Source organism: Sorex araneus, chromosome 3, assembly GCF_027595985.1.
Source record: "Sorex araneus isolate mSorAra2 chromosome 3, mSorAra2.pri, whole genome shotgun sequence".
NCBI classification, from domain to species: Eukaryota; Metazoa; Chordata; class Mammalia; order Eulipotyphla; family Soricidae; genus Sorex; species Sorex araneus.
In genome coordinates this window covers 226,353,788-226,363,715 of record NC_073304.1, presented here as the reverse complement: position 1 = coordinate 226,363,715, position 9,928 = coordinate 226,353,788, and the positions used below count along the sequence as shown (strand labels likewise).

The 9,928-nt window shown below is 51.7% G+C and overlaps 1 protein-coding gene across 1 annotated transcript; it reads right to left on the bottom strand.

Moving 5' to 3' along the window:
• Nucleotides 1-537: 537 nt before the first annotated feature.
• Nucleotides 538-9,652, bottom strand: MILR1 (mast cell immunoglobulin like receptor 1). Its single transcript, XM_055133561.1, has 6 exons — nucleotides 9,533-9,652; nucleotides 5,667-5,777; nucleotides 3,376-3,465; nucleotides 2,010-2,066; nucleotides 1,846-1,914; nucleotides 538-1,144 (listed from the first exon to the last, which is right to left on the bottom strand). The coding sequence occupies exons 1-6, from the start codon at nucleotides 9,645-9,647 to the stop codon at nucleotides 1,095-1,097; spliced, it is 492 nt and encodes a 163-aa protein (XP_054989536.1). The 5' UTR covers nucleotides 9,648-9,652; the 3' UTR covers nucleotides 538-1,094.
• Between the last annotated feature and the right edge of the window lie 276 nt (nucleotides 9,653-9,928).

Sequence of the window (9,928 nt, the reverse complement as noted above, 5' to 3'; positions counted from 1 at the left end):
CACTGCCTTCAGGCAATCTGTCAAAAGGACCCTCGGGAGGAATAAATTCTCCTGTCTTCCCCACCAGCAGCTCTGGGCGCTCTTCTCCCTGAAAGCCAAAGGGCAGGGTGGCTCACTGAGGCAGGCCTTTGACATGAGCAAAATATTGAGGACCCTGCAAGGCCAGGGAAGTTAGTACCAGATCTGAGAGCAAGTGTGATGGGCATGGCTGATGGACAAGGGTGCTAAGTGATCCAACCTTGGCCGAAGACTGTCTTCCCAGCATCTCAATGTCACCGATCATTGTTTTAGAATTTAGACAAGATATTTGCTTTTGAACCATAAGAATGGGAGAGTCAGTGATCATTGGCAAGCTTCTAGGAAGCAGTTGGATGAGCCCTGGGGTCTAATGACTGGTTTTTCCTGTCTTTGTGTTTTGGTTCACATCTGGTGGTGCTCAGGGTTTACTCCTGGCTCAGTGCTCAGGGATGACCACTGACAGTACTCAGGGAACCGTATGTACTGCCAATGGATAGAACCCAAGGGAAGCATGTGCAAGTCAAGTGCCTTCCCCCAGTGCTCTCTCCCAGCATGTGCAAGCCAAGTGCCTTCCCCCAGTGCTCTCTCTCCAGCCCCCACAATCATTCATTTTAAATGATGTGCCTATTTGGCCAGAGCAGTAACTCAAAGGACTGAACGCTTGCTTTGCATGTGAGAGTCTCGGGTCTAATCTTAGCTCCACGCGGTACTCTGAGCACCACTTGGAAGCAACCTTGAAGCACTGAACCAGGAGTGACCCCCAGCACCATGAAGAGAGACAACAAAACCAAACCAAAAGAGAGCTGTGGGCCTGGGAAGAATTACCCCTGCCTAAAAATAGCAAAAGCGTGATCGAAAGCACAGCCCACCAGTCAGGACCCCTCCCGCCCAGCCTGTGGGCTGATGACAGGACTGGGCAAACCCCAGTGGGCCTGAAGAACGGAGTGGAACACGGATGAGTGCTTCACTGCAGGCGCTCCCAAGAGAGGTTTGCCAATCACGTTTGCTTTTTTCTTCACGTAAGACTGTTTTTCGAAAAGCATCTTGCCCTGAGATGTCATCTGTATCCTTAGCTTCTACAAGATGAGTTTACAATAGACATGGTCAGTCTCACGAGGGTCACCATCTGAAAAATAAAGATATTATTCAAGAGGCTTTGGGAATACAGCCTCAGACACTTGAGAACACCCTCTTCCTTACCAGCCCTATCAGCCTCACAGTGCTACACCTTCTGTTTTCTCTTGGTTTGGGGGCCACGCCCTGGCGGCTTGGGAATTGGGGGACCAGGTGATGTCCAAGCAACGCTGAGGTTGGAATCCGAGGATGCTCCATGCAAAACATGTCCAGAGCTTTGAGCATCTCCACAGCTGTGTTCACTCCAAGTATTAACTAAGTTTTGTTTTGTTTTGTTTTGTTTTGTTTTTATGGAGGGGGAGCTTTTTGGGTCACATCTGGTGATGCTCAGGGGTTACTCCTAACTCTGCACTCAGGAATTGCTCCTGGCAGTGCTCGGGGGCCCATATGGGATGCCGGGGAATGAACCCAGGACAGCCGTGTGCAAGCCAAATGCCCTACCTGCTGTGCTATCGTCTGGGCCCAGCATTAAGTGGGTTTGCCTGGGCCCTAGTTAAAGGATTTCTTCTCCAGGAAGCTTTAGAAGTGCAGCCTCCTGTCTGGATCGTTCCCCTGACCCTCTGCAGTACAGGTGGGAGCGATGGGGCTGACTGGTTTCCTGGGGTGTGCACGGGGCGCTCCGGCCCATCTCTGAACCCCCAAGTCCCCAGTATCTCCCATCCGGAGCTCTTATCTCCCCCATCTGTGACTCACCATGGCCTCCTGATGCCTCGTCCAGGAACAGGGGGGAGGCGTAGTGTATCTCCTGGGCGTGTCCAGTCTCTGGGCGAGAGATAAGGCACACGGTTACCGGGCCTCGAATCTGCATCTCTGCTCACTGCAGCCCAGCGGCTCCCACCGGGGCAGGGGGTACCTACCTTCTTCAGCTGCAGCCACACACGGCCTCGGTCCCGAGCCTGGCCCAGATCCTGCCTCTGTGAAAAGGGAACCAGGTGAACTGGGAGTGAGTGGCGCTGGCGTGGGTCCATTGTTCTCCGGGGTGCCCGGACCCGGCTCAGTCAACAGCGTCTGTTTGTTCTCCTGTTAGCCCAGCCCTGGTCTGTTTCCCACAGCGCGGCCTGTGGCGCCTGCTTTAGGGCTCGGGAGGGAACACTGCCCAGGAGGGAGACGGCAGCTGTGCTACTCTTTGAACGCAACCAAGAGTCAGTGGCCACCACCTGTTCAGGCCCTCGGTGTCCACTCCAAGCAACGGCCTGCTCCTCCAGCCCTGCGCTCCCTTGGACACGGGGCTCGCCTGCCGGGCTGTTTCGTTCCTTATTTCCACCCAGGAGAAGCCCATGTTCTCTTTCTCTTTTTTTTTTTTTTTGGCTTTTTGGGATGTATAAGGGTTACTCCTGGCTCATAGCACTCAGGAATTACTCCTGGTGGTGCTCAAGGGACCATATGGGATACTGGGAATCGAACCCGGGTTGGCCACGTGCAAGGCAAATGCCCTACCCACTGTGCAATCACTCTAGCCCCCCATGTTCTCTTTTGAACACACACTTCTTCCTCATCTCACATCTTTTTAAATAAGTTTCGGTAAAAACTATCTTGCCTCAACCAAAAACCGAAAAAGAAAGATCTTTCCAAGATTTGTGCTGGAGCGATAGCACAGTGGATAGGGTGTTTGCTTTGCACACGGCCAACCCAGTTCGATTCCTTTGTCCCTCTGGGAGAACCCAGCAAGCTACCGAGAGTATCCCACCTGCACGGCAGAGCCTGGCAAGCTCCCCGTGGCACATTCAATATGCCAAAAACAGTAACAAATCTCACAATGGAGACATTACTGGTGCCTGCTTGAGCAAATCGATGAGCAACGGGATGACAGCGACAGTGACAGTGGAAAGATTGATTAAAGGCTGTACACCTCTTTTTAAGGGTGATACACCCTTGGGGAAGAAAGGAACTGACTGTCAGGGGTGGGAGACATCTCTTTCTCTCTCTCTCTCTTCTCTCTCTCTCTCTCTCTCTCTCTCCTTTTCGTGGGGGCACATCTGGCCACATCTGGCCATGCTCAGGCCTTCCTTCTGGCTCTGCACTCAGAGATCACTCCATCACTCCTTGTGGGGTTCAGGATACCTGATGGGGTGCTGAGAATTCTGCCGGGGTAAGACAGGTGCACGGCAAACACCGGCTGTACTATCTGTCCAGCCCCCTCCTTCCTCTTATTTGGCCCAGATGTCTGATGGTCTGAAAAACAACAAAATCCTATGCCCAATCCAATGCCCGAGTGTCTTGTACCTGCCTGCTTTTTCTTGACAGTCGTGTAGATCACATTTTCCTCTGGTTTGTCTCCACGGACCCTCAGAGCATTTTCTTTCATAGCTTTCCCTGTATCAATTGGTGCAGAATCGTTAAGTCCATTAAATTGCAGTTTTTCCTCATCTCCTCTGTCCAGGAGCAACCCCCCTCACCCCCCAAACACACACATAGTCCCGAGACAACCCGCTTCCTGGCCTAGGCCTCTGGGGAGGGAAACCCCAAGATTCAGCCGGGGTCCGGCAGCTACCTGCTTCTCCAAGTGGGCATCACAGGGGTTGAGTGTCTGGCCCCTTTGAGAGTGAGAGCCCCTTTGCCCATCAGCCGGCCTTGAGATCACATGATCCCCTTTCTCACCGTGGCTGAGAAGAGCAGCCTGTGAGGCGCTTTGCAACACCTGCCACAGAGCCAGCTGCATTCTCTGCAGTCCTGGCCACACTCAACAGCTCCGTTAAAAGAAAAATATTTTTAGGGGCTAGAGAGATAGTTTTCAATTAGCAGCAATAGCACAGTGGGTAGGGCATTTGCCTTGCATGAGGCCGACCCAGATTCGATTCCTCCGCCCCTCTCGGAGAGCCCGGCAAGCTCCCTGTGGCATATTCGCTATGCCAAAAACTGTCACAACAAGTCTCACAGTAGAGACGTTATTGGTGCCTGCTCAAGCAAATGGATGAGCAATGGGATGACAGTGACAGTGACAGAGAGATAGTACAGTGGGTAGAGCTCTTGACTGGATTCAGCCCTCAAGAACCTCATATGGTCTCCTGAGTCCCTCCCTGAGCTCCAAGCCAGCAGTAAATCCTGAACACAGCTGCATGTAACCTGCATCCTCAATTTTCTTATTTTTGGAAGAAAATAAGCTACAGTGGGAGCACTGGCGGCTGAGACCGCTGAAGGCTGCTGTGTAAAAGAGACACATACAAAGCATGTCTCTGCCTACATCTGTCTCTGTCTGTGCCTGGACAAGCCTCCCTGTCTTCTGCCCTCATGAGGGAGAGGCAGGGAGATGACCCTAAGAGTGGAAATGCGTGTTTGCGTGGGAGTTGCAGAGACCATTCCTCAATTGCCTGTTCCCCCGAGCACCCCCAGGGGTGGGCCCAGAAAGTAAATAAGTTATAGTACACACACATACACACACACACACACACACACACACACACACGCACACACGAAATGAAGGAAACTGAGATGTCCCTACAACCTGGCTGAAGCTGAGGACATTGTGGACCGTGAGGGGAGCCCGTAGGTAAGGACAGATACTAGCCCACTTCTCAGAGGCACCTTGAGGGGCATAATTCCCAGAGGGAGGAGGGGGGAAGGAATTTCCGTTTCCCAGGATAGAGACTGTTCTGTGGGTGATGAGGAGTGTCCCGAATGCCGCTGAGCAGTCTTAGAAGGCAAATCTTCCTACGCAATGTGAAGTTCACTTCAGAGGGAGGAAAGGGGTCAGAGACAGGACGGCAGGTTGGGGGCTGGCCTTGCACCTGGCACTCCCGGTTCAATCCCTGGCACCCCCAGATGGTCCCTTGAACACTGCCTGGAGTGAGCCCTGAGCACTGCCAGGTGTGGCCCCCAAATCAAAAGATAAAAATAAAATAAAAATAAAAAGGGGCTGGAGTGATAGTACAGCAGCAGGGAGGGTGCTTGCCTTGCATGTGACCGACCTGGGTTCGATCCCCAACATCCAATAGGGTCTCCCGAGCACCACCAGGAGTAATTCCAGAGTGCAGAGGCAGGAGTTACTCCTGAACATTGTTGGGTGCGACACAAAAACCAAAAAATAAAAATAAATTTTAAAATAAAGAGAGAGGGGGCTGGAGCGATAGCACAGCGGGTAGGGCGTTTGCTTTGCACGCGGCCGACCTGGGTTCGATTCCCAGCATCCCATAGGGTCCCCTGAGCACCGCCAGGGGTAATTCCTGGGCGCAGAGCCAGGAGTGACCCCTGTGCATCGCCGGGTGTGACCCAAAGAGCCAAAAAGAAATAAATAAAATAAAAATAAAGAGGGAGTAAAAGGAAGCAGCAAGACTGTCAGGACAGTAGAGCGTTGAACCAAGTGTGGGCTCTTGGCTCGGACCCTGAGCACTCTAAGACCAAAAGACCGTTTTGGAGAACAGAACTAGCATCTGCTGGCCGCCCACTGCCGGCTGCCTCCGCTCAAACGGCTGCCTCGGGCCGCTCTGCCCGCTCCTCCCAGTGGCTCCTGCCACTCCTTCCCTGTCTCTGTCCACCTGCTGGGTCTGTGTCATGGGGAAGGTTTTCAAAGGACTCACGTGCTTTGTGCTTGCGTAGGATCCAGAACGCCAGGGTCAGGATCACGGCCAGGAGCGCCAGCAGCACGGCGGGAAGCAAGAGCTTCAGGCAGAGAGGACACGTGGCGTCACCTGGAAGAAGACAGCGTCCACGGTCACTAACACTTTCGCTCCTTCAGACCCGGGGAAGGGGACCTGAGAAGGACGACTGTGACAGTTGCCCAGTGGGTCAGGCACCCGGGCAACACCTGCTATCCTGAGAGGCCGGTGACAGTGCCGTTTCCGTGCAGGGTACCGGGATTTGAACTCACGGCCCGTGTGTGAAGGTCCACAGGGGTCTTACATGGAAGGGAAATGCAGCGTGGCACTTAAAATAGGACTGGCAACATTGTTAGGGTCTTGAACCCCAGAACGTAAGCCCCAGAAATGCTGGGAAAAGGCCTTGAGTCAAAGCCCTTGGTCTGATTTATGCACTCAAACAGCCTCCATTTGTTGAGTATTCAACTACATACCAGGCACTGTTGTTTTTGCCGTGGGAAGACGGGGAGAGAGTGGGGTGCACACCTAACAATGCTTAAAAGTTACTCCAGGTGGCACTCGGGGAACAATATGGGATGCCGGGGAACAAACCCAGATTGGTCACATGCAAGGCAAATGCCCTTCCTGCTGTACCATCTCTCTGGTTCGTACATACCAGACGCTCTGAAGTACTTTATGTGTGTGATCTTATTTCTCTCCTTGGTGTCACTCCCGGTTTTACAACTGAATAGAGTAAGACCTGGTGAGGTTAAGTGACTTTCCTAAGATCAGACATCGAGTAAATAGAAGGGTGATTGTGTAGCCAACGCCTGACCCTGGGGCCTTGCGTGTTAGAACTGATGGAACACCAGAATGCAGGCTGGCAGAGCATTTGCAAGCCAGAAGTTCGTTGCCTCTCCTTGCCTCGGTTTCCCCCCTAGGCTTCTAGTTGAACAGAGTTTCTTCATAAAGCTGTGCAGGGGGGGTCGGAGCTATAGCACAGCAGGAAGGGCGTTTGGAAGGGCTGACCCAGGTTTGATCCCGGCACCCATAGGATTCCCCAAGCACCACCAGGAGTGATTCCTGAGTGCAGAGCCAGGAGTCACCCCTGAGCATCACGGGGTGTGGCCCACAAGCCAAAATAAAACTAAAAAAAAAAAAAAGCTGTGCAGGGTGGGTTAAATTTAGAATTTTCAGAGTCTTCAGAGGCCTGTGTGGCAGCGTGGTTGCGTGGGGGATGCCAAGTCCAGCGCCCGCCTGGCCCCCTACCCTCCCCAGCTCTCACCTGTAGCCTTAAACACACGTGCTCCAGCCCACTGCGCTAGAACCCTCTGAGCTATCTCTCTGACCCCCAAAATTTAAAATAAATTATTCATTCATTTTATTGTAGTAAGAACACTTAGCAGGAGATCTCCCTTTCTCAAATCTGAAGGGCAAAGTACAGTACTGTTAGTTATGGGCATGGTATAGTACAGCCAATTTCTAAAACTTACTCATCTTACAGGCTGGAGCGATAGCACAGTGGGTAGGGTGTTTGCCTTGCACGTGGCCGACCTGGGTTCGACTCCTCCATCTCCCTCGGAGAGCCCGGCAAGCTACCAAGAGTATCTCACTCACACGGCAGAGCCTGGCAAGCTCCCCGTGGCGTATTCGGTATGCCAAAAACAGTAACAACAAGTCTCACAATGGAGACGTTACTGGTGCCCGCTCGAGCAAATCGATGAGCGACGGGATGACAGTGATAGTGACAGTGACTCATCTTACAGTTTGCCAAAACCATAAAATCAAACCTCTAGCCATTGAATAACTCCCATTTCTCCGCCTCTCGAGTCTGTCCACGTTTCCCATCTCAGTAGGCGTCATGACGGTTGCCTTGTTAAGACAGTTCTAACCCTAAAGAACTAAGGGCCAGTGACTCAGAGCACAGACCTCCAACACAATGTCCCGTCTCAGCACAACGCTCCGTGTCTGCGATGTTTTACACACCAGCCACCAGCCACTTGTGGCTGAGAACTTGAAATTTGACCAATGAGACTGAGATGCTGAATTTTTTCTTTCAGCTAAATTATTTTGCAGGGGGGAGGGTTGTGCAGGGAGAGTTGGCTATACCTAGTAGTACTCAGGGCATGATACTCACCTGCAGCCTGTGGGAAAGTGGCTGAGAACACGTTCTAAAACACCGGATTGGGACACAACGCTTGAAGCCTTGGTCACTGTCACTGTTACTATCCTCCCGTTGCTCATCGATTTGCTCGAGTGGGCACCAGTAACGTCTCCATTGTGAGACTTGTTGTTACTGTTTTTGGCATATCGAATCCGCTGTGGGTAGCTTGCCAGGCTCTTACATAAATATATTTATACAGACAGTCAAAAATTGTCTTTTGGATGGGCAGCATAATGTAAAGCAAAAGATATGATGTATTCTACAAAACTAGAATCACTGATGTACAATACAAGCACTGTAGCACTGTCGTCCCATTGTTCATCGAGTTGCTCAAGTGGGCACCAGTTACGTCTCCATTGTGAGACTTGTTACTATTTTTGGCATATAGAATACGCCACGGGTAGCTTGCCAGGCTCTGCCATGCAGGTGGGATACTCTTGGTAACTTGCTGGGCTCTCCCAGAGGGATGAAGGAATCAAACCTGGGTTGGCCATGTGCAAAGCAAACACCCTACCCACTGTGCTATCACTTCAGAAGCCCTTGGTAAGGTAAGTGGAATAAATGGTGGGCAGGGCAGCACCTGCAGTTTTGGAAGCAAATCCAGAGGCTGGGGAAGGTTGCTGGGGGCCCTGGCCTGGGTGTCTCATTGTAAGAAACATACTGGGTGGGGCCGGAGTGATAGCACAGAGGGTAGGGCGTTTGCCTTGCACGTGGCTGACCTGGGTTCGATCCCTGGCATCCCATATGGTCCCCCAAGCACTGCCAGGAGTAATTCCTGAGTGCAGAGCCAGGAGTAACCCCTGAGCATCGCTGGGTGTGACCCAAAAAGCAAAAAAAAAAAAAAAAAACACTGGGGACCAGGGATGGAACTCAGTGGGAGAGAAATTCCTGGCATGTTAAGTCCTTGGGTCCATCCCCGGTACCAGAAAAAAGGTGGGAAGGAGAGGAGGGGGAGAAAGAAATATTATTCTTTGGGTTTTTTATGTTTGTTTGCTTGGGGGCTATACCCAGCAGTACTCAGGAGTGACATGAAGCCTGGTGCTCCTGCCAGCTCGGTGCTCGGCAGACCATGTGGTGATGGGAAGGGCTGTGAGGGGTGGGAAGATGGGAGAGAGAAGTACAGGGAGAGGGCTGGTCAGTGGGTGCCTGGTGGGTGCAAAGAGAAGACGGGAGCAAAGGCCTGGGGCTTTGAACCTCTCTGCCGCTGGCTCCAACACTGATTCTAAGACATCTTATTTGATTCTTCCGAGAAAAAGTCATCTTTATTTTATTTTGTTTTTTTGCTCTTTGGGTCACACCTGGCAATACTCAGGGGTTATTCCCAACTCTGCACTCAGGAATTACTCCTGGTGGTGTTTGAGGACCGTATGAGATGCCAGGGATCAAACCTGGGTGGATCGTGTGCAAGGCAAATGCCCTACCTGCTGTGCTGTCAACCGGCTCTGAAAAAGTCATTTTAAACTCCACTAGTGAAACATCTAGAGAAGATCTCGATGATTTTTCAAGTCATTGATGAAAGACTGTGGGTTGAAGGCAATCGGCCTATTTTCTGAAATCACACCATGTTTGCAAGAGACGGTACTAAGGCGTTATGAAGTTAAAGATCTCGGTGAGATCCTTTCCAGGAGAACAGAGCGCTTTGGGGGAGATGAGTAAAGAACCCCCATCAGGAGGGCCCCCCCAGGCATAAAGACTCCCCACTTACCTACAAAGGTGAAGTTGAGTAAGTTACTGTATTTTGTACAGTTGAGACTTGAGATTTGGGCTTTGCACTTGTAGGAGCCCAACTCACTGGCGGTGGAGATGGAGATAGTGAACATGGTGGTATTCTCTGCTGTCGTGAGGGCTTTCAGAAGTGTCGTATTCCGAAACAATGAATATTCGATCTTCAGTGATGTGTTTTGGGGACTTCTCAAAGTGGACACACAAGACAGATCCACTCGGTGGCCCTTCCTGACCTCTTTCGTTGCATTCAAAAGCAGAGAAGCAAAACATTCTGGAAAACAAAACCAGCAGATGCTGCTCACCTCCCTCGCGAGAACTCAAAGGTTGTGGGGTCATCTTTGGGGGCTCGGGAGGCGGAGAGAGACTCTGTCCTGGG

Coding starts and splice junctions, on each gene's coding strand:
- MILR1 (XM_055133561.1), bottom strand. CDS start 9,647: ATGTTCACTATCTCCATCTCCACCGCCAGTGAGTTGGGCTCCTACAAG. Junction 2,067..3,375: donor TGTCAAGAAAAAGCAGGCAG/GTACAAGACACT, acceptor CCCTTTTCACAG/AGGCAGGATCTGGGCCAGGC. Junction 1,915..2,009: donor TGTGGCTGCAGCTGAAGAAG/GTAGGTACCCCC, acceptor TCTCTCGCCCAG/AGACTGGACACGCCCAGGAG.